The sequence below is a fragment of the Crocodylus siamensis genome, chromosome 3 (assembly GCF_052110815.1).
Source record: "Crocodylus siamensis isolate JL-2025a chromosome 3, ASM5211081v1, whole genome shotgun sequence".
NCBI lineage: Eukaryota > Metazoa > Chordata > Crocodylia > Crocodylidae > Crocodylus > Crocodylus siamensis.
In genome coordinates this window covers 1254329-1278218 of record NC_143397.1, presented here as the reverse complement: position 1 = coordinate 1278218, position 23890 = coordinate 1254329, and the positions used below count along the sequence as shown (strand labels likewise).

General features: G+C 56.1%; 1 protein-coding gene across 1 annotated transcript; it reads left to right on the top strand.

The window, feature by feature from the left end:
* Positions 1 to 16696: 16696 nt before the first annotated feature.
* On the top strand, positions 16697 to 22442 carry LOC149867884 (uncharacterized). Its single transcript, XM_090037487.1, has 7 exons — positions 16697 to 16835; positions 18019 to 18108; positions 18382 to 18471; positions 18716 to 19072; positions 19527 to 19675; positions 20139 to 20230; positions 21556 to 22442. Exons 1-7 carry the CDS (start codon positions 16751 to 16753, stop codon positions 21755 to 21757), a joined length of 1065 nt encoding a protein of 354 aa, XP_089893613.1. The 5' UTR covers positions 16697 to 16750; the 3' UTR covers positions 21758 to 22442.
* The last annotated feature ends 1448 nt before the right edge of the window (positions 22443 to 23890 follow it).

The following is a 23890-nucleotide window of genomic DNA, read 5'->3' as shown; positions in this document are numbered from 1 at the left end:
AGATGACTAGTCATAGTATCATACTACTTAGCGTTGGAAAGGACCTAAACAGATCATCAGGTCTGACCCCCTGCTCCGGGCAGTAAGAGGTTCTGGGATGATACCACCCCTGTGGCAGGCCAGTAGGGGGCGCTCCTGCATTCAGCCACCCACTTCCCTGTGCCCGACCTCCTTCCCAGCTCCAAGTGCCTCCCTGGGGGCGCCTTGCGTCTGGCTGACCCCCTTCCTGGAGCACACTTGCTAGCCTGGGGGAAACGTAAGATGCCACCACCCCGAGAGGGGACTCTCTCGGCCCTGTGTCCTTGGGGAAACACAGGCCTTATAGTCCTATGGGTACTCGACCCAGTACAGGCACTTGGAGCACTTCCCCAAGTCGGGGGCCAAAAAGGAAAGTCTCCCTTAGTCCGCAGACCTAAGGGGCCTCTTAGGCATAATTTAGACCCACCCATCAATAGGTTTCCTATGCCGGTCACAAAGGAGAATGTTATTGATTACAGGGGTAGGGTGAAACTAGGGTACAAGATAGAGCAATATCATAGCATTCCCATAGAGCATAACCATCTGGCTGAGGTAGTCTTTTGATCATGCATCTGAGTTACTGCCAGCTAGTTATCTAACCAGATCTCAAGTAGCTTACTCACAAGCATCATCCCCAGGCTTTTGGAGATTCCCTCTGGAGGCAGGCCGTTCCTTGCTCATGAGTTATGGGGGAGAGAGCCTGTTTCAGACGGTAAAGCTCCTCTCTAAGTCTGAGTCCCCTGAATGGCTGCTGCCCCCTCCTCCTGGGCAGTCTCAACTCATATAGCCCCTGTGACTTCATTCACCTGGTCCAGTGGAGGCCAGCACCTGTTGGCTGTCAGCCAACCAATTTGAAATACATCACTAGTTGCTGGGCAGACTCTAGCCCACCAGGTAGAAGCCCCTCACCCAGGTAGCTGATACCAGTCACATAAGCAAAGGGAGCAGGTTTCCCCCCTCCCTCAGAAATGTAGCCAAGTCAGGTTACCTAAAAAGATAGGGTAGAGGTATATTTCCTCTGCTGGGCCCATCCTAATCAAATTGTCACAGGGCAGAGATTTTGGGGAGAAACAAAGGTGGCTTTCTGCCACAACCGCAGCCAAATATCTTTCCAGCCTCCTCTTGAAACATCTGTCCAGCCTCCTCTAGTCATATGACCTGCATTGGCAGGAACCTGAGACACTGGAGGAGCAGTAAATCTGTCTCTGGAGCCTGAGGCACTGGAAGAACATACATACAGGCTCAGTGGTGACAGCTTGACAAGCACCAGGACCGAAAGGGACCTAGGGGTAATGATTGACCACTGCATGAATATGAGCCATCAGTGTGAGGTAGTGGTCAGCAGGGCAAACAACACACTGGCACACATCAACTGATGCATGTCATGTAAATCTAAGGAAGTGATACTCCTGCTGTACTCAGCACCGGTAAGACCACAATTGGAGTACTGCATCCACTTCTGCACTTCAATAAGGATGTGGAAAAACTTGAGAGGGCACAGAAAAGAGCCACCCATATGATCAGGGACTTGGAAGGCAAACCATATGAGGAAAGGCTGAGGGACCTGGACCTCTTTAGCTTAAAGAAGAGAAGGTTGAGAGGGGACTTGATAGCATCTTACCACTATATCAAAGGAGTGAATCAGGAGCTCAGTGAACAACTGTTCACTAAGGCACCCCTGGGGAAGACCAGGACCAATGGGTACAAACTCCTGGAAGGCTGCTTTAGGCTCAATACTAGGAAAAATTTCTTCACAGTCAGGGTGTCTAAACTGTGGAATAAACTCTCTCCAGAGGTGGTGCAGTCACCTACCCTGGAAGTTTTCAAGAGAAGACTGGACAGTCACTGCACTGGGGTCACCTAAACCCAGTTGTCTTCCTGCCTGTACCTCAGATGGCCGAGACCCCACCCCTTGAATGGTAAGGGTCTTCCCTGGGATTATATCTGCAGGTGAAACAAGGTTGGCATGGATTAATGTCACTCAATGGATTAATGTTCCCCAATAAGGGTTTGCCCATTTACTGTTATTTTGGTCTGGTGCGGGGCCATCACATCCTCTGGGTTTGTGATCCTGTAGCAACAGGCACGCCCCTCAGAGGGGCTTGGGTCTTCCCCTTCACTGCTTACAGCTGTTGCATGTCTGATGGGTTTGAGTCTGCTGCTTAACTTTGGGCAGTTGGGCTTGATGTGGCCCAGCTCCCCACAGTTACAGCACCCCCTCTTTTCTGAATTGGGTGGTTTGCTCGAATCAGGGGCCTCCTTACACTCAGCCTGGGACGGTCCCTTTTCCCTTTTTGGACCTGGCCTGAGCTTCCCCCCTCTTTGGACCCCTGAAAAGGATGGAGCTAGCGGAGAAGACAGCACTGCGTGAGGCGGAGGCCCAACAGGCAGAGGTCAAGCACAAGCACAAACTAGAGGTACTCAGTCTGCAGCCCAATGGGGTAGATATGGGGCTTCCACTAGTGCCCAGGAGACTCCCCAAACTGAACTCCCCAGCCTTTTCTCACTACCAAGTCGGAGACAATCCTGACATATTCCTCAGCAACTTCAAAAGGCAAGCCCAACGGTGGAAGGTGCCCAAGAAGGAGTTCATGATGCACATGGCTGCTCTGGTAGAAGGCGACATGCTGCTGCTCTGCTACCTTGACCTGCAGAGTAGAGAGGCTCACCATGTGTGGCTCAGGCATTCATGGCTAAAGCAGAGACAACATTTCTGGCAGCTTTGGGCACTGCTGGCAGGAGTGTCTGGCAACAGATGTCCAATCAGTCCTGGGGCTAAAGCTCTGTGGTGGGGGGAAGCAGGAAAGCATCACTGTCCTGACCTGGGTTCCACAGGGTCATTGGCCCATCCTGCCTCCCCCCGCAGCCAACATCTCCTTAATGACCCCCTCAGACCACAGCCCCTGGGAGCCAGGGGGTTGTGTGTATGGGGGGGACATCAGGCTCCTACCTGCCTATTGCTGCTCACTGAGGCCTGGCTCCAGCTGCAAGTTATGGGAATGGGAGCACGATTTTTAGATGCCATTTGCAGGGCATGGGGCACAGTGTAGGGATGGTATGGAACCATGTATTAGTCCCTTGGCAGTACAGCAATAAATGGGCAACCTCCTGCCTACAAACAACAACTTGATTCCAACAAAAGCTTGACAGGTGAGAGGACTGCCCAAGATAGGTAGGTGAGCTGATGATGAGACTGGCCTGCGGATGGCCTCCTGTCACAGTCCACAACTGAGCTGCAGCTCTCCTGGCATGGTGGAAACTCCTGTCTGATGCCCTGACCTAGAACCTGTGAGTGGTATCAGTTGTGGATGCTGGCAGGAGCTTCTGCTGCACTGGGCACGCAGGATCCTCTCTCTGTTTCTCTCCCCCTCCTGCTCTTCCTCCCTCTGGGACCTATCCAAAGCACACACACACAGCTCAGCACTATGGGGGCAGCTAAAGGGTTTGTGGCTGCACCCTGCCCTTACCCCAGGGAAACATTGGCTGTGGGGGGAGCAGGAGTTGGGAGCTCATACAACTCCTTCCTGGTAACAATGGCAGTAGAGGAACTGCCTTGCCTCTGTCTTTACCCCTGCCCCTGGGAAAGGTGCAGGCACATGGGACAGGCACCAGGTTGTGGCATCCCCAAACTCTGCTGCTCTCCCTCCTCCAGCTCTGCACCCAACCCACAGTGTCCACCCACAGCTTGTGATTCACCCCCCACCACTTACCTGTCTCCCGTCTTGACCAGCTCTGTGTAGAGGACAATGCTGTTGGAGGCTTTGGCAGCCCCATAGCTTGTGGAGATGGTGACATTATAGAGAGTGAAGGGCTGCAGTGCACTGCAGGTAAGTGATACCTTCCAGCCTCTGCTGGCTGCTGCCCTCTGGCCTCTAGCAGGGGTTGGCCTGGGGTCCAGCAGGAAGGCACTTGGCCCATATGCTCCATGTGCCCAGGCAGAACTTGGTGGATGTGCAAGCCCAGCTGAGCCTAATGCTGGTGGGTGAAATCACTAGTGTCCCAGGGATGATCTGGGGGAGGCCTGTGGAACAAATATCACACAAGGGTTATTTACCCACCCTCCCAATATCAGAGCTCTTTGGGTGCAGCAGTTAGACTGGCCCAGATGCCTGTTGGGGGTGGCGAGTGAGAGATAAGGATCATTGATGACAGCCCCTGGGGACAAGACACAGAGGACAGACAACAACTGACCCTCTGGGGTGGTTCTCATCTGAACACACTCAGTCTACAGTTTCATAGCTTCATAGTTAGTAGGGTCGGAAGGGACCTGAGCAGATCATCAAGTCCAATCCCCTGCCATGGCAGGAAAGAGTACTGGGGTCAAACAACCCCAGCAAGGAGATTGTCTAGCCTTGTCTTAATGACCCCCAAGGTAGGAGCCAGCACCAGTGCAGGAGCAGCTCTTCCCTCACCCACCTGGACATGTAACATTAGATTTAATTTGCTTCTGTCTGATCCAGCCATCCTGAAATGCGTCATGGAGTGGGGTCCCGGGGTGGCCGTGATCTCCCCTAGCACCCCCTACTGTGCCAAGTTTACTTCAAGCATCCTCAAATCTCGCCCACCATGTCTTGATCTTAAATATTAAAGGAAGGCTGCCTTTCATCCTCTTGGACACTGGTTTCTCCTGCTGTCACTTGTCTTGTTCTTATAATGGGGGTTTCCATGCACCCTGGCCTTATGGGCAATGTGTGGCTCCAACCACCCCTGTACCACGCCCCAAGCCTCACTGATGTACTAGACATTGTGTGGTCTGTTTTGCTCTCTGCACCCTCTCTGGTGCTCGGGCTCTCTGCAGCCCCTTGCCTCTCACCCTGCGCCCCACAGGCACTCTAGCTTGTCTCGCAACTGTGCACCACAGGTGCGCTGGCTCTCCGCCATCTCGTCTCACAACTGCGCCCTCTGGCACTCGTCAGTTGCTGCCCCCTTTGTTCTGGGGCTTCCACAGCCTTGGGGCTCAGGTGGCCGTAGCTATGCCTGGCCCCAACTCTTCTCCTTGGGGGTCTTGAACCCCTGCAGGGCTCAAGCAGGCTCAGCCTTACCTGGCCTCCTATTCTCCACTCCCCTTCTTGGGGCTGGGGCCAGTGCACCCTGAATGCTAGGCCCTCTCTGGCACCAGGGTCCCCACACTACCATGGAGCCCCTATGAGGCCTCCTCCAACTCCTAATAGCCTCACCCAAACCACTAGTGGTAAACAGTAAATAGAAAGCTCAAGCCCCTAGGCTACAACATAAAAGTCAAGCTGCTTGGTTATAACATTAGTCCCACCACATCAGGGGTGCTTTATCCTTCCCCCAGTCTCAAAGCAGTACCTGCAATTTGGCAAAGCTCCTTCCTCTATGGCTGCTGGCAGGGACCTGGGTGACTAGCCTCAGCCTGGGTTTAAATGGGAGCCAGGCCCCGCCCCTTCCAGTCAGCTGACTCTCAGTGGTTACCCTGGCAACCTGCAGCTGGGCTCCTTATTTGCTTCTCCACAAGTAGCAGGCACCTCAGTGCCCTGCTACAAAATGTGCAGATATTCTTTTGTTTTTGGCTTTCACAGTAGATCACTGAGTGTGATGGTGCCACCCCCCAGCAGCTGAGCACCACCTTCTCTTTCCGGCCATAAGACTGCTGGCCTGGCACACACTGGAGTCTCAGGTCCCACTTTGGCCTGTGGCATTTCTCTGCAGAGAGACCAGGCCCAGGAACTGGAGAGGGACATACCCTTATCTGGACTAGCCAGGAGGGGTCTGGAGCTGTGGCATAATTGCCAAGGAGCCCTGGAAGGAAAGGAAGTTCCCATCTGAGAAACACAGCCCCTAACAAGGATTCCCTCCCCTCTGTGGGCCATGCCAGCTGCACCCACTTCCCTGGGAGAGGTGGGTCACCCCTGAATGGGGCCTGTGGTAGAATGCAGGGGGCATTTCTGGTACCGGTAAGACCTCAGCTCACCCACTTGTTTTTTGGGCCAACCTCCCACCACACCTTGATGGAAAACTGATTCAGGAGTTACCCAGGTGGGAGGCTGCCCATACAGGCCCCTGATGTCTAGGGGTGGCATCTGTTCCACAGCTCCATACCTTCCCCAACACCGAGGACCATGTCTCGCATATGGCATCCCAGGCAGCTAAGCTCACCTGGAACCTCACACTTCCACTGCAAACCTGCAGCATCCTTGTAGGCTCGGCAGTGCTACGCTGGCTAGCACTACAGAAGAAAGGGACTTGGGGGCCATCACTGACCACAAGATGAACATGAGCCTGCAATGCAATGCTGCAGCTAGTAAAATGACCAAAATGCTGGCTTGCATCCAGAGGTGCTTCTCAAGCAAATCCTGGGACGTCATTCTCCCCTTGTACTCGGCCTTGGCGAGGCCGCAGCTGGAGTACTGCGTCCAGTTTTGGGCTCCACAATTCAAAAAGGATGCAGAGAAGCTTGAGAGAGTCCAGAGAGGAGCCACGTGCATGATCAGAGGTCAGGAAAGTAGACCTTACGATGACAGGCTGAGAGCCATGGGGCTCTTTAGCCTGGAAAAGCGCAGGCTCAGGGGTGATCTGATGGCCACCTATAAGTTTATCAGGGGTGACCACCAGGATCTGGGGGAACGTTTGTTCACCAGAGCGCCCCAAGGGATGACGAGGTCAAACTGTCATAAACTCCTGCAAGACCGTTTCAGGCTGGACATAAGGAAGAATTTCTTTACTGTCCAAGCCCCCAGTGTCTGGAACAGCCTGCCATAGGAGGTGGTTCAAGCACCTACACTGAACACCTTCAAGAGCAAATTGGATAGTTATCTTGTTGGGATCCTATGACCTCCTTTGGGCAGGAGGCTGGACTCAATGATCTTCTGAGGTTCCTTCCAGCCCAAATGTCTATGAAATCTATGAAACAGCAAGCCTCAGGCCTCTCAAAGATCTCATAGGTATGGACTTTCCCTAGCCAGGACTGTGGGTGTGGGTGTGGGTGGGTGGTGGCTGGAGGTTATAAGGTGCCTCCTACCTGCCTTTCAACAGGGAGGTTTTCAGTCCTGGCATTTCTTGGTTTTTTGCGGGGTTTTTTGTAAAGGAAAGGTGTGGATGGAGTGCACTCATTCTGTTTGAACATGAAGCTCGGGGAACCCCAGCAGTAGGAGGTTTACCTTGAGGAACACCAGCTGCTCCACTAAACCAGGACCCAAGGAGGTGTGGTGGGGTGTCACAACATCCCCAGCAATGCTGAACACCCTCTCACTTGGAACACTGGTCGGTGGACAGAACAGGTGTTTCCAGCCAATCGTGGCCAGATCCTGCCACATCTGGCTGTGGGTTGCCCAATAGGCCAAGGGGTAGGGGTCCAGTGGCTCCATCTCCTTGGTCAGATAGGTAGCCACCAAAGCCTTGGCACTACCTGTCACAGGCTGAGGTCTGGTGCCTCTGGATCCCAGCACTGAAGCCATGCCCTTGGCCCACATTGGCAGTGACTGGCATGGAGGAGACTGGCTGGTGCTGGGAGTTCTGGCACAGAAAAGTGGATCGCCCTCTTCTACATCCCCTCACCTCTGCCCTTCTGCCTCCCTGACTCTGTTCACCAGCACCTTCATCCAGTGATCAAGGGTTTTGATGCTATACATGCTCCCTTTCACCCTTGGGTTGCATATGCCTGCCAACACATGGACTGTATTGGACTGCGACAGATCCAGCTGTTTTTTGATGCCCTACTTTAGCCACTTCACCAGTGCCTGCATGTCTGGTGAAAGCAGCTTGCCCCAGCCAGAAACGATGATCCCCTGGAACTTTTCCATTTCTTTCTCAAGCTCCTTGACTATGGGGACCACCTGGCTAAGGAGGGCATTGCCAACACTGAGGGTCTCGGTGACCTTGAGGAATGGCTTGAGGACCACCAAGACCTGGGAGGTGGTATCCCACTCTGTTTTGTTAAGCTGGCCACTGATACCAATCTCCCTGAGCAAGGCCATCTAATGAATGGCCTTCTGTGGCTCCACCAGCCTTCCCAGCATCAGGTATGTGGAGTTCCAATGAGTCTCCACATCCTGCATGATTTTGTGCTGTGGGATGCTCAGCTCTGCCTGTTTGTCCAGCAGCATCTTTCCCCTCTTGATGCTTTTGTGAAAGTAGCCCTCCATCTTTGTGCATTTTGAAATCAGCTGGGTGGTAGTGATGGCTCCATAACCAGCAGCCCTGTCCCCCTCCACAGCATCTCTGACTATGAAGTGGAACTTTTGTGCCACACAGTGGATGCCAACAAAATTGGCATCATACATTTCCTTGACCATATTGATCCTGTCGGTGACTGTGAATTTACAGGTGAGCTTGCCCTGCCCACCGAGCCAGCCCTGCATCATATAGTTGATGGCCCCCATGATCTCTCCTGATGTGTGGGACTCATCCATCACCTCTGCTTGAAGGAGAGCCCACCAATGGCCTGACTGAGTGCACCAGTGCCCTGTGAGGAAGAGGTAGAAATAATCTTCACCCTGGCTGCTCCAGATATTGGAGGTGAAATGCAAGGTTACCTGCATCCCTGCCTTGTGCAGCTTCTTCCTCAAGTACTCCCTCCATGCCTCATACAGGCAGGGTGTGGCAGGAAGCCACCTTTTTTTCTCCCCAGAACATCTGTCCTGTGACAACGTGATTAGGATGGGCCCAGCAGAGGAGACACACCTTTACCCTATCTCTTTAGGTAACCTAAGCTGGAGACATTCCTGAGGGAGAGGGGAAACCTGCTCCCTCTGCCTACAGGACTGGTATCAGCTACCTGGGTGAGGGGCATCTACCTGGTGGGCTAGAGTCTGCCTGGCAACTGGTGATGTATTTCAAATTGGTTGGCCGACAGCCAACCGGGGCTGGCCTCCATTGGACCAGGTGAACAAGGTCACATGGGCTATACAAGTTAAGACTGCTCAGGAGGAGGGGGCAGCAGCCATGCGGGGGACTCAGACTTAGAGAGGAGCTTTACCATCTGAAACTGGCTCTCTCCCCCATAACTCATGAGCTAGGAACGGCCTGCCTCCAGCGGGAATCTCCAACAGCCTGGGGATGATGCTTGTGAGTAAGCTACTTGAGATCTGGTTAGATATCTAGCTGGCAGCAACTCAGATGCGTGATCAAAAGCCTACTTCAGCCAGACTATTTTGTTCGATGGGATTTCTAGGATATCGCTCTATCTTATACCCTACCTTCACCCTACCCCTGTAATCAATAAAGTTCTCCTTTGTGACCGGTGTGGAAGACTTATTGAGGGTGGGTCTAAATTATCCATAAGAAGCCTCTTAGGTCTGCAGACTAAGGGAGACTTTCCTTTTTGGTCCCAAGTGCCTGTACTGGGTTGTATACCCATAGGACTTTAGGCCTGTGTTTCTCCGAGGACACAGGGCCAAGAGAGTCCCTTCACAGGGTGGTGGCAGCTACGTTACCCCCAGGCTAGTGAGTGTGCTCCAGGAAGGGGGTTGGCCGGACGCGAGGCGCTCCAAGGAGGCGCTCGGAGCCTGGAAGGTGGTCGGGCACAGGGAGGTGGGTGGCTCAACACAGGAGTGCCCCCTACTGGCCTGCCACAGCCTAAACACCGAGCAGCTGTGAGGCAGAGCCAGGAGCACACTGCCCAACTCCTGAGGTAGGCCACTGCACAGCTGAGAGGGAAATAGCCATTGCTGGAAAGAGAGCAGTTGAGAGATGGGCTGATGGCAGCCCAATGAGGGGCTTTTATCTCTCCTGAAGAGAGCATGGCTTCCTGTATCTCCACACCTCTCAGGCCTGGTGCCTGTGCCCTGCTGACTCTGGCATGGCTGTGGAGTGCAACCCTCTCCTGGGATAGCCATGCCCAGACCAGGGAGGAAAAGCCCAGCACCTAACCTCAGTTGGATCCAAAACCTACCAGACGGTACTGGTTTCTGTGCACATAGGAGGCTGGGAAGAGCCAAGAGTAGGGGATGGCTCTTCCCATTCAGGGTCATGTCACTGCAAAGTCCCAGGGCAGTCTGCAGCCTCACGCTGTCTCTGAACAGCCTTCCGATGACTTCTGCATGAGTTCAGCATAAGCAAGAGCTGAGAAGAGACAGGAAATGGTCAGAGTCACAGTGGTGGCATGTAAAGGGAGGGGTTTCTTCATTGGCCAAGGAAACCAAGGTTGTTAATCCACAAAGAATTTCTCACTGGCACTTGTAAACTGTGAGCTGACAACAGAACTCTTGTCTGACACACGTGTTACTCTTCTGCCAGGGCCTGGCTAGGGCTGAGTTTAAATTAAGGGGTTTAACACCAGCTCTGAACAGTCTCACTTGCCTGCAGCAATGGTTTTACTCACCCCACAACCTCGTAGGCCTTACTGCACTCCACACTGCATCCCAGTTCCTCCATCCTGGCATGGACCACACCTGCCACCTCTCCCCCTTCTAGCTGCACCACCTTCCTTTCTGTAACTTTGAGGCAAGCAGCTCTTAGAGGCAAGAGGTGGTCGAATGGACAGAGCAGGAACACAAGGCTGGGGAGGGGAGAGAGCTAGGATGAGCCACAAAGCCCTGGCAGGAGCTCCTTGCAGGTGGTGAGCCGCGGCTCAGACACCAGGGGGTGCCAGTCTCCTTCATCCATCCGTCAAGCTCATAGATTTTTTACTGACAGCTCCATTTTATTTATAGACAAGCACCTTTCATCCCATCTCTCATAGACGGTTCATCAGCTAATGGTCACTTGGCAGCTCCAGGAAGGGGGTCAGCCAGACATGAGGCACCCCAGGAAGGCACTTGGAGCCTGGAAGATGGTTGGGTGTAGTGAGGTGGGTGGCTTAGTGCAGAAGCACCCTCTACTGGCCCGCCACTCGATCCACTCCTTATCTTTAATCTTAGTGCTCTGCACCTTAAGGGCTTATGACGCGACTCCCATGTGCCCCTTACACCACAGCCATGCTTCGCAGATGTCACTGCACCATCACTCCCTCAGTCTGCCCCTATTCTCCGCCTGAAAACCTCTAGCCATGGCCCGCTGATTCTGGTCTGGCTCAGCCTCAGCTCTTAGTCATAAGCATAACCCACAAGATGTACCAGCCGTTTTTTCACTGCAAATTGTTCTAGATTTTACATTGCTAAGTTTTTGTTTTGGTTTCAGGACAATTATGGATTATTTTTGCTTGTTCATGTGTAACAAGGCAGGGCCCTGTTGCTAGGAGTGAGGGGAGTCTGAGCAGCCCCACACCCTGGAAGCAGCTCCTCATGCCCACCTGAGGGCATGGAAGGACTCACCAAAGGCTGGAGAACCAGGTCCCGGGATTCAGTGAGTCTCCCAGCAAGGGAGCTGACACAGGTGTGGTGAATGAGGAAGAATCAGCCAAGTAGGTCAGCACCGGTAAGGTGACCCAGAACTCCCTTCTCATCAGAGCAGAGGCAGAAAAGGATCTTGGAGTCATCATTGATGCCAAGATGAACATGGGCTGGCAGTGTGGGGACGCGGTCAGGAAGGCCAACCGCACCTTGTCATGCATCCACAGATGCATCTCGAGCAGGTCCAGGGAGGTGATCCTCCCCCTCTGTGCGGCACTGGTCAGGCCACAGCTGGAGTACTGCGTCCAGGTCTGGGCGCTGCACTTCAGGAGGGACGTGGACAGCATGGAGAGGGTCCAGAGGAGGCCACTCGCATGGTCAGGGGGCAGCAGGGCAGGCCCTACGAGGAGAGGCGACGGGACCTGAACCTGTTCAGCCTCCACAAGAGAAGGCTGAGGGGGATCTAGTGGCCTGTTACAAACTAGTCAGGGGAGACCAGCAGGCACTGGGGGGTCCCTGTTCCCCCGAGCACTGCCAGGAGTGACCAGGAATACCGGTCACAAGCTGGCAGAGGGTAGGTTTAGGTTAGGTATCAGCAGGCGCTACTTCACGGTCAGGGTGGCTAAGGTCTGGGACCAACTTCCAGGAGAAGTGGTGCTGGCTTCTACCTTGGGGGTCTTTAAAAGGAAGTTGGATGAACACCTTGCTTTCCTGCCACGACAGGGGGTCAAAATTGGTGATCTGCTAAGGTCCCTTTTGACCCTACCAACTATGAAGCCTAGCAGTTTCTGGCCAGGGTTTAAGGCCTGGCACGGTTTTGAGCCAGGGTGAGACATGGCACGTTTGAGGCCAGAGTAAGGAGCCTGGCAAGTTTTATTATTTGATCCAGCCATTGGTGCAAAATTGCCTGACTGTCTTTTTGTGGTGTCTAGTCCAGGTCCTGCACAGAAAGGCCTGGCCCTTCTTTGATTTATCTTGCAGTTTTCTGCCCCAGCAGAGCTGAGATTGGGACTAGGGATTTTGGGGTGTGCTATACTGACAGGACCTATAGTTAACTGTTCAAAGCCACTGCATGGAAGTAGGAATCGGGGCCCTACAGCTTCACAGGGAGCAACAAGGGGCCCCTTGCACCACAGAAAGATCTACACGCTCAAGCAGCTCATGCAGTGAACCCGAGGACCAGCTCATAGAACTGTCTGGTGTAGGGCCCCTCTCCAGCCCATTACTGGAGGGTGCAAGGGTATCCAGGTGCAGGCCCCCAGGCCTACCCTTTGGGGAAGCCCCCCCAAAGTCCCAGACTGCCTGAGCATAGAGGAAGCTTCCCAAAAAGGGTGCAACCTATAGACTATTCCATGTAGCTGGCAGTGTTTTAAACTCCATTTGCTGTTTTCCGTTGTTTTCTGTAATGAGCCTGTCTTGTGTTCACACTGCTTGTGGGGATGGGGTTTCTTTATGTGGGACCCCTCAGCCAAATCCAGTGACCCCAGATTTCTGGGTAGTGGTTCAAGCCACACTGGAAACTTATTGGGTACCTGAAATTTGAACCTAGCTCTTGTGGCTGCCAAGCAGTGCCCAGCAGAAGGGCTACATAAGTATCCCTGGGCCCCTGGCCCTGGTCTCTGCCCCTCCTGGGCTTCTGGGTTCCTTGCCCCAGACTCTGTCCCTCCTGGGCAGCGATCTTGCTTTGGTGTCCAAAGCCCACTCCATGCCATGGGCCCATAGCCCCCAGTAGGCTTAGGACACCTGCATGCCCTCAGGCACTAGTGGGACCTCCACCAGCCCCTAATAGTCACAAACCCCTGGTATAAGCCACAATGCAATCAGAAAGCCCCTGGCTGCAGCTGAACTCCCCTTGCCCCCACCCCAAGATTCAGCATAACAGAAGCTCCCTGGAGGGAGCACCCAGCTCCATCCCCAGGCTGGGTACCACTTCCCTGTGGGCTGTAGGCATCCTGGCTGCGGAGCAAAGACCATCTCCAGGCAGGCTCCTTCCAGCTCCAGAGCTCTTAGTCCTTCAGCTGGCAAGGTCAGGCTGACCCCCTGCTCTGAGGCCCAGCCTTCATGTACCTCCTAAGCCCTGCCCATGCCTCACCTGGCTCTGCAGGTGTTCCCCTCCTGGGCCTGATGACCCTCCTGCTCTGGAGTTTCCTTTTAAAGTGACAGGAGCCTCCTGTTACAACAGCCTCTTTGCAATGCATAGCCCAGACCTGCAAACAGGATCCAGGTGAGACAGACCAGCACCGAGCAGAGTCACGGTCACCTCCTGTGTCTTGCACCTCATGCTCCTACTGATGCAGCCCAAATTGCATTGACCTGCTTGCAGAGATATCACTGTTTCAAGCCTTCCCTATTCTTCCTGGCTGTACCCAGGCCTCCTTGGAGAGGTCAGGCTGGGAGCCCGGCTGTGCAGCCCACGCTCAGCCAGTCGATCGCTCAGAGCAGCTCTGCAGGGGCAGCCCGGGCTTCCCTGCGTCGCCCTTCCAGGCCGGTCCAGCAAGGCCAGCACAAGCCTCTCTGCACTCTTCACACCCTCCTCATACCGGGTTCACTCCATCCCACCCCCCCACCTTCCTGCCACCCCACCCCACTCCCCTGTCCACCCCTTTCTCTTCTTTTCATGCAGCAAATCCCTGCCCAAGTCAAAGGGCAGCTCCCCCCGAACCTCCTTGCCCAGCTCCTTCAGCCTCTCCTCCTGACTTGCCTTCCAACCCCCTGAGCATCCTTGTCACCCACCTCTGGCCCCTCTCTAATGTCTCCACATCCATTTTAAAACATGGATCCCTGCACTGAGCTCTGTCCATTCTCCCCGACACCAGTTCCCTTATTCTTCTGTGAGAAAGAGGAAGGAATCAGTGCTCAAACTTGGGTTTTGGGCCTCCTGAGAGATAAGGCTGCAGCGTTTTGATCACTGCACGCTCCTTCTTGATGGCTAAACAGGCCGTCTCACGACTGTGGAGCATGCTGGGATCCTGCTGGGCATGGCTTTCTGGGTCCTACCCTGCAAAGGCAGGACGTACTCGCTGCCTGGGGCAGGAGCAGCGCTGGGGCCCGGGCCCTGCTCGGTGCGACTGGTTTGTAGAGCAGCTGGGCTGTGGGGGCTTCAGGGTGTTAGAAATATTATTAAAAATGCATTATCAATAAGTCTTGTTAAAACAGCGCAGCTGTCAGCCCTCCCTGGTGAGAAAACTGGGAGAGCTACTGAGAGCTCTTTGTATTAAGGTATCACTCCCTCTTTGTTTTGCAAAGTTACTATCTCTTTGTTACAGTAAAGCATATACTCCTCAGCTGTTCTCATGCAGATAAGAGTAAATTGCAGTTCTAGCCTTGAAGCAAGGAAAATTCAGACTTTTGTAACCTCAGGTACTGTCTGCCCATGCATAATGAATTAATACATATAAGCCTATCCGCCCCGCATACTTAAGTAGTTAATTATAATACACATGCGACGCATGATTTGACGTATTCACATACATGTTTGTATGAATCGGAAATGAGTTGTAAAAGTTCCTCCTTCTGCACACGTGGTCAGGAGAGAGGGGATAAAGCCAGCTGGGCAGTTTCCCTCAGGGGCAGCAGAGTGTTTGATCTTTTGTCTCTCTCTCTGACCCTATTTGCAAATATATACCTTTTGTGTTGCTAATAGAGTGTGTCTGTGGCTGAAGGTTTTTTTTCGCCTCCCGAGAAACGAACCGCGATTTTTACATCAAGGGGGTCACATCTAATCCGGTGCCTGCTGTGGGCAGCATCAGCCCCTTCTGGACCATCCCAGGCAAGGGTCTGCCATGCCTGCTCTCAAAAGCACCCAAAACTTGATGACAGGGGTCATTCCCCTGTTGTATCAGGCCCCAAATGCCCCCCAAGCACCCACCTGGGTGCCTGGTGCAACCCTCCACGGAGCCCTTCGTAAGGCTCAGGCATTGGCTGCTGTGCAGGGTCCCTCTTCTGCTCCCTGCCCCTGTGCTGACACAGCACAGTGCGGGTACCAGCCTGGGGGCCTTCGTTAAGGCCGGGCACGGTGCCCCCCCAGTCAACCTGGCCAGGCTCTCTGCAACCCAGGCTTGTGGCCCCTCTGTCAGCCTCCTGGTTCTAACTGTCCACACGCCTGCGCTCTCCAGACCCCTTCTCGACCCGCCACGGAGACAGCTGCCTCACCCCCTTCCCCTTCCCTTTCCCCTTTCCCATCCCCTTTATGGGGCGTTGGGTCTCGTCTACCAGGCCCTCGACTCTGGCAGCTCCCTCCTCTTCCTCTCTCTTCTGCCCTGAGCTCTCCACGAGGCCCCTCAGGCCCAGCCCATCCCTGTGCAGGCTGGGCCTCTCTAGCACACAGGTGTAGTCACCGTGGCCCCAGCCCCTGAATCAAGGCCACCGCCATGGGGCTGGTTCCGAGGGCCCAGTTGGCCCACAAGAGCTATCTGTCTACCCAGGATCTGTCTGTCCATCCAAGTCCTTGCGTGGACCCTGTCCCCACAGACATCAAAAAACAGGACTGGAGTGATCCGCCATCTCCCCTGTCTGCCAGCAGGGGACACTGTTGCCCCATGCATCCCTGCTTCCTTTCCACCCAGGGGGCTTCTATGTGGCACCTCCCTGTCTCTTTCCCGCTTTAACAAGCCTGTCTGGTCCCAAGCGCAGAGTCCTGTGCCACCGCGGCCCCGGCATTTCTCTGCTGAAAGAAACCCCAGTGTGGGGACGTGGGGAAAGGTGACATGGCAGCCGTGAGAGCCCGTGTGACAGCTCATGCCCTGTGTGCAACCACAGAGGAAAGCAGAGAGCAGCACACGCAGTTTGTAGGCACCCCTCGTGTGCACACAAGAAAGGAAAGAGAGAACAGAGTAACACTCCTCTCCCACCTTTCCAGCCCCACAAACATCCCAGGCACCTTCAAAATCCCCCCTCCCCAGCCTCTGCCCCCTCCTTGCCCCCCGCCACTCTGCCCCAGGGCTACATACCCCAATGCTCATCCACACACCCCTACAGACACACAACTTCCTGCCAGGACAAAATGCATGACTGGGCTGTGCTATTTCTAGGCTCATTGCACCTGCCACAATTTCCCCTGCATGGTTTGCATGCCATCACAGATCAGGGTTGAAAGGGTTATTTTCCACCACACTGTGGGGGAGAGGAGCAGGGAGCGTCCCTTCAGATGCATCTTGCCTCAGTACCTTCCTGGAGCTCCCACACTCCCCCAGGAGAGCCAGGAGCTGGTGAGACGAGCCTGGGCTGACCCCATGTGGCCTCCTGGCTTCCCTCAAGACTCAACCCCAGTCCCCAGGTACTCCCTGCCCAGTCTGTCCCCGGGGAAGGCAGGGCTGTGGCTGCTGGAGCCAATGGCAGGGCCAGGGACCCGTGTCCAGCCGTGCTTGGTCGCCCCCACCTGCAGCCGCTCACTCGAGGCAACTTCTGCTTCTTGCTGACACCCAGCATTTCCCACACCAGCCCCAGAGCCCTGCACAGCAGAGCTCTCTGTGCCAGGAGCCGCTCCCTGCCCTGCTGCCAGGATGGCCGAGAGCTTGATGTACGCTGAACTGCAGGTCACCAAGCCCTCCCCGGGACGGACCACGAGCCCCTGGGTGCAGGGGACAGGTAGGAGTTGGGGGCACAGGCAGGGTGCGGGCAGTCGGTGCGGACCCTGGAGAGTCGCAATGCCAGGGACCAGAAGCAAAGCAGGGCAGGGGGCAAGGGGCTGCTTAGCATCAGGGAAGAGCAGGGCTGGCAGGGCCTTCATGAGGTCCCATCTAATCCAGCCCCCTGCTCCAGGCAGGATCAGCCCTGTGCGAACCACTCTAGATTCGTGCCTGTCTGACCTGGTCCAAGCACTGCACAGTCAACCTGGCTGCATGATGACTGGCCACCCCAGCACTGAACCTGCTGGGGGTGAAGCCAGGGAGTGAGGGCTAGGCATGAAAAACCCCTTGCTCACCCCATGTAGCCACAAGCAAAGCCCCAAAGCCTGGGGCAGCCACATCCCCACTCTACCCTACAGCCTGGGCACAGGAAGGAGAGCCACCCCTCAGCCCTTGGCAGGATAGCCCCTCTGTCACCTGCCCTCTCCCTGTTACAGCCGGAGCTGCCTGTCTGTGCCCTCATGCACTTAGCAGCTTTCATCCCTTACATCCGTGCCAGGTGTGGAGCTCAGCTTCATTCTCCTGATGCTGGACATGGTCTAGAATCAGGAGCAGTGTGTTGGAGAACTGAGGTCTGTATGGGCCCAGGACTGAGGTCACCATATACCATGTGCCAGAAGCTCCATAGCAGCAGCAGGATCTGTCCCAGAGTCACTCACCAGGGCATCCAGGGCAGAAAACAGCAGTTGTAAGGGGATGGACATCCCCAGGCCAAGCTGGGAGCCTCAGTCAGCACCTGGAGCCAGAGCACTGGGCTCAGGAGCAACCAGGAGCAGGGGGCTGGGCTGGACCTGCCACCAGGAACCCAGGGGCAGAGACCAGAAGCTAGGAGGAGGAACCCAGATCCAGCAGCCACCCCCCCAGTACAGCTGCCTTCACTGCACCCACCAGGCCCCAGTTCCTTCCTCTGGGGCTGGTACTTCCCCTTCTCACTCTCACTTTGCTCATGATTTATTTCTGGCCAGTTTCCATTCAGTAAAATTACCCTGTGGCCCCAGGGGAGGGGAGCAGGAGCCAGGGGCTGCACTCATGTGTGGACAAGGCTCCCTTAGGACAGAGCCTGGCCCAGGCACAGGGGCAGGGAAGAAGCAGCAATACCTTGACCCCCCACCCCACACCCTGACCAGTTCCTGTGTCTGCAGCCCCACACCAGGCTGATGGCACCTGCAACAACTTCCAGCAGGGCCCGGTGGGCGAGGGCCCAGCCGGGCACAGAGCCCAGCAGCGTAGAGGTGAGTGTCAGGGATCCCGCAGAAACGCGGGGGATGTGGGGGGCGATAACCTCAGTGTGGCAGAGCCCTTGACGTCCTGGCCTCTCTGCAGGACCCTGCATCCAGGCACCCCACCTGTCAGCCCCTGCCCCCCACAGGAGGCGTTGGCCCTGGCTGGGAGTGGGGAGCAGGGCTCAAACGTGGGGGCTTCAGGCCTGGTGTCCCCTGCTTGATGTGGGGGCTGCAGGGGCAGTCGGTTTGGGAGCCAGTCCCACGGTGCCTCCTCTCTTGCAGAGCGCCGGTGGAGAGCACGGGCCCTACCCCTGATCCTGCTGGCAGCCTGTCTGGCCCTTCTGATCACCACCATTGCCCTGGGGGTCTGCTGTAAGTAGGGAGTCCTTCCAGGCTGGAAGGGGGTGTGGGTAGGAGGGAGATGGGCAGGGGTGTGGGCATGGGGGATGCAGGGAAGCCTTGGCTCTGTGCCCATGCCCATGCGCTGGTGCTGCCTTGGAAGGCTCCCACCAGGTGGTAGGTATGAGCACCGGTGGGTCTTGCCCCTGCTGCAGCCACAGAGCCCAGCTGGGAGTGCCAGGCCCTGCCCCTGGCACTGACTGCCCCATGCATGCAGACTGGCAGCAGGGGCAGCGGCTGCAGCAGACATCCCAGGCCCGCATGGTCGAGCGCGATGGCCTGTGGCAGCAGGTTGATGCCCGGGAGCAGCGGCTCAGGCAGGTGGGTGCAGTGCTGGGGAAAGCCCAGGAGGAGCTGGCACAGACCCGAGTGGAGCTGGCACAGGCAAGGCAGGAGGGGAACCGCAGCCAGGAGGAGCTGCACAGCCGGGACGTGGAGCTGCAGGGCACCAGGGTGCAGCTGAAGGAGACCAGGGCAGCACTGGAGCAGGAGCGGGAGCATGCCTGGGACCTGCAGCAGCAGCTGGACGAAGCTGCCATAACCCAGGCCAGAGCATGGACCTGCCAGGTCACAGGTAGCCCAGGGTGGGGCAGGGCTGGGGAGATGGCACTGGCCATGGGAGCAGGGCAGGGCGTGGAGGGCAGTGCCCAGCTTCATGCACCAGCCTTGGTGTGTTGGAGGGGCTGAGCCCCTGGGCATGGGGGTGCTGGGGGAGATGCTTAGGGGGATCAGGCACCAGGGATGGAGCAATTCCCAGTGACCTTGGGGAGCCCAGCCCAGGCTGCTGGGGGGACAGGTGTGAAGGGGCTGCTGGGCTGTCAGCCAGTGGGGGAGTTGGGCAGAGCAGGGGCGCCTAGGATTGCACAGATCCAGGCTCAAAGCCAAGCCCTGACCTCAGAGCTGGGCCTGCCTTGCCCCTGCACCTGGGACCCTCTTGCCCAGTGCTGAGCACCCAGGTCGGTGGGAGGGAGACCTGGGAGTGGGGGCACAGGACAGGGGCATGGGTATGAGTGGCTGCCTCTGTCCAGACTGCTGCCCGCAGACCTGGGTGCTGCACCACGGGAAGTGCCTGTATGTCACCAAGGAGGAGAAGAACTGGTGGGAAAGCAAACGCGAGTGTGAAGTTAAAGACTCCAAGCTCCTCACCTCCTGGGACTGGGACCCCACGACCATGCCGGTACGGGAGGCCCTGGAGGCTCAGTGGAAAGGTGGTGCCTGGTGGAGGTGGGGATTGAAAACCTGCCTGGGATTGAGATGCTGGGGGCAAGGCAGGGCAGACCAGCCTCTCCAAAGGCATTTCACTAGGACTGGGCACAGACAAAGTGTGCGGAGGGGGCGGTGCTGCACTGGCTACGCGGTTGACCCATCTGTGCCACCTCTGGCCCCCGGATGTAGTGGGTCCTGCAAAGGGTTGGGGCCGGGAGCAGCTGGAGTGGATGCTGGTACCCTTGATATGTGCAGCCGCCCAGGGGAAGGTGAGGGAGCTGGGGGGCGGCAGTGCCACCGAAGGCCCTGCTCCATCCTTCCCTAGTCCTATTCTGCTGCCCATCCATGGGAAGGTCCCATGGGCCCCACTGCCCCCTGTTCTCTGGCTCTGGGCCAGGCCTGGGGCTGTATCAGAGCAGTCCTTTCCTCCCCAGAGTTTCCTCACCAACACGGACACCTCGTTCTGGATCGGGCTCCGCCAAGACCAGGACCAGCGGACTTGGATCGATGGGACTTCTTCCGAAGAGTGAGCAGCGCTCCGGTTCCTTGACCTGGGAGCCCCATTGAGCTCCTGTCATGGCCCCTGCACAAGGATGTGCCATGGGAGCAGGGGGCTCTGGGCAGAGTCTGCCCTCGGTGGGAAGAGAGGTGCTGTTAGGGTCGGCACCCCCTGGACAGGGATGATCTAGGTGTAGCAATGCCTGTGCTCTACTATGGGGATTACCCAGGTTCCTGGGCTGTGCTGGTAGCCCTTCGCCTCCTTCTTGCTCCATGTGTCAGGGAGTTTTGAAGCCTCCCTCATCAGGCTCAGACCAATGCTGTTAGATGATGGATTTGTGTCTGGGAAAATTTGGACAGGGCTAATCCTGCCTTGGGGAGGGCTTGTACTAGCTGTGACCTCTGCAGGTCCCTTGCATCCCCATGGCTCTGGGATTTCATTGAGGGCCCTTGATCCCAGGCTGTGATGGTGCAGGGTAGCAGTGCTGAGAGCAGGGCTCTGAGTGGAGCTGAGAAGTGGACCAGAGCTGGGGCAGGGATGAGCCCAGTAGCCTTCATGAGCTACTGTGCCAAGAGCTCCCCGTATGGACTGGGCTTTGCTTGGGCAGTCCATTGCAGCCCCATTGCATCCCAGCCAGGAGTAAGGGGCTGCAGCTGGCTGTGTCGGCTGGAGGAGGGGAGTCTGGCCCTGGGGGTCTTTAAGAGGAGGCTGGATGTACACCTTGCTGGGGTTGTTTGACCCCAGTTCTCTTTCCTGCCATGGCAGGGGGTCAGACTCAATGATCTGCTCCGGTCCCTTCCGACCCTAGAAACTACGAAACTATTACAACAAGTGGGAAAGAGGGAGATGGAGGGGGCACACCTGAGGAGATGAGATGCGTGCAGGTTTGATAAGAAAAACTAAAGATGTGCTGGAAACAGCTGTGCCTAGCATGTGGGTCCCCCAGGTTGTTACACGGAGCTGAGAAATCAGCAGATGTTTAGGATGGAGCTGCCAGAGGCTTCATGGTCTGGAAAGCCAGGCTGCAGGGAAAGGCTGAGGAGGCTCTGGTCACAGAGGGGAGGGAAGGATGAGGCACTGACCACAGCCCCTGGGCCCGAGGGCAGGGCTCTCTAACAGCATATCTCGCTGGCCCAGGAACAAGTCTAGGGCTGGAGGCTGCTTCTGCATGATGTCAGGCAGGGATTGAATGAACACTGGGACCTTGCCTGGAGGGTGTAGGGGAGTCTCCTTACAGGGATCAGGGTGCCTGGCGGGGAAAGAAAGGTGGGGGAACAATGGTCAGTGCTTGGGGTGCTCAGGGGATGAAGAAAGGTGTAACAGGTGCTACAGCAGGGCCCTCTTCACTTCAGGGACTCCCGTCTTCATTCCAAGTCAAGGATCTTTGGGCGGCGGCAGGACTGTGGAGCAATGAGAGGGGGAAACGTGGAGGCTGCCCACTGCTATTATGTCAAGCACCTTGCAGTCTGTGAGAAGCCAGCTGAGCCCAGCCTGCCCCCATACCATTTTCCGTTCCACCCCTGGGAAATGAAGGAGATGGGCCCCTTCAACTGAGGCCAGGATGCTTCTCCATAGCCCCCTGGAAATCCCAGAGCCCAGGACTGCACAGAGGGCTCTGGGTGAGGCTTCATCACAGCCCAGTAGAGCATTGCCAGCCTCTCCCGCGTCTGACCCTAACATGGCTGTTGATGCAGCCCAGGACAGTGGTTACCCTTTCTGCATCTCCTCGTATGGCAGGTGCACCAGGTCCATGCTGCACCAAAGCCCCAGGTTCCTCTCCATTGTGCTGCCCCCAGGCACGTCTCTCTCACTCCATACCTGCGTTCGTGATCCTTCATCTCAAGGGCAGTGCCGTACGCTTGTCCACATTGAACTGCATCTCGCCAGCTACAGCCCGGCTTTCCAGTCTGTCAAGATTTGTCTGCCCTACAATGCTCAGAGCCCTTCCCAGAGTTGTGTGGTCCATAACTTGCTCCAGACGCTTTCTGTGCCAGCATCCAGACCATGAATGGACATACTAAGCAGCCCCAGGCCCAGGACCAATGCCTGATGGACTCCGTGCAAAGCCTCCTGCTGGCTGGACCCAGTCAGAATGTGCCCTGAAGGGCTCCCAGCCCTTATCCACTTTGCTTTGTTTGGACACTTGCTGCTTTAATTACTGACCGTGACTGGATGTATCTATCTTTTAGATAAAGGTAGGCTGACCCAGGGCTTCTCAAGCCTGATCTTTCTACCATGACCACACGTGTCCATGCTTATTGCCTTCAGGGCCAATTAGGTGGCTCCAACCTCCCACTTACACCAAGCCCATGCCTCAATGATGATAATCCTTCCTGGTGACAAGCCCCTTCCTGGGCAATGGGCTCTCATCCCCAGTCCTTGACCTGCTTGGGCTACATGTGCCTTGGCCCCCATGGTCCCCAGCTGACAGCCCCAGTCTTTGGCCCCTCTCTCCTAGGCCAGTTGAGACTCCTGGTCTCCCTGGGCCCTGCCAGTCTCCTGCTGTGTCCCTCCTCAGCCTTTACCACCTCTCTGGGCCCACTGCTGGGACAGTGAGACCTTCAGGATTCTTGGCTCTGCTGCAACTCACCCCTCTCTGGGATCCTTTGGCTTCACATGCCCTCTGGACCCCCTGGCCCTAGACTATGCCCTATTACCAGGCTCTGGCCTTGCTTCCAGGCCTCTGACCCTCTTCCAGGCCTGCTGGGATCACCTTATCTCCTCTTATCCCTGTCTCAGACCTCCAAGGCTGCTTGCCCAGGCTCAGGTGTTGCTGCAGCCCCACTGCCAGGAGCTCCTCTCTCTCTGGCTCCCAGGGCTAGACTGCCTGACCAGCTCTGGCTCAGGCTTATGTTGAATCAAGCCCCCTCCCCCTCATCAGGTGACTGTCTAATTAGCCTCCCCCTTCCCCACCTCCAGGTTGATGCTCAGGCTGCCTCTTCTCTCCTAAAGTGACAGGATCACACTAAGCCCCTGTCACAGGGACCTTGTCCAAAGCCTTGTTGAAGTGCAGACACACAACATCCTTGGTAGGCCTTTCATCCACCCTGCAGTCACTCTGTTGTAGCAGATCAAGTCATTGGACATGATTTGTTGGTAGAAAACCCATGCTGCCTGCTCAGGATGAACCTTTCCTCCTCCACGTGCTTGCAAATGTCCTTCCTTAGTGTCTGTACAGGTAATTTCCTGGGGATCCAAGTGAGGGTGACGGGTCCATAATTCCCCATGTCCCCTCTTGTGTTTTTCAAAGAGGGGCCCTATACTGTGCTTCTTCAGTCCTCTGGACCCTACCTGTGTCCCACGACTCCATCAGTATCATTGCCAAGGACCCCAAGGTCCCTGCCCTGGGGTGCAGTTCCTGAGTCCCTGCTGACCTGAGTTCACGCAGACCCATCAGACACTGCCTAGGAAGGGGCTTGGTGGGGTGAGCTCTGTGGCAGAATACCATCTCTGTCTCTCCCCAAACTGCTATCTGACAATTTGGGTACCATGGTCACTGCAGAGGGCAGGCACCCCTGCCCACATCTGCTTCAGGTGACCCTCAGTTGTAACCTGAGCTGGAGACATTCCTGAGGGAGGGAGAAACCTGCTCCCTCTGCCTATGTGACTGGCCTCACACACCTGGGTGGGGACTTAAACTCCCTCTTGTTCTAAGCAATGCCAACATGACTGGGAGGGGGGTAAAGA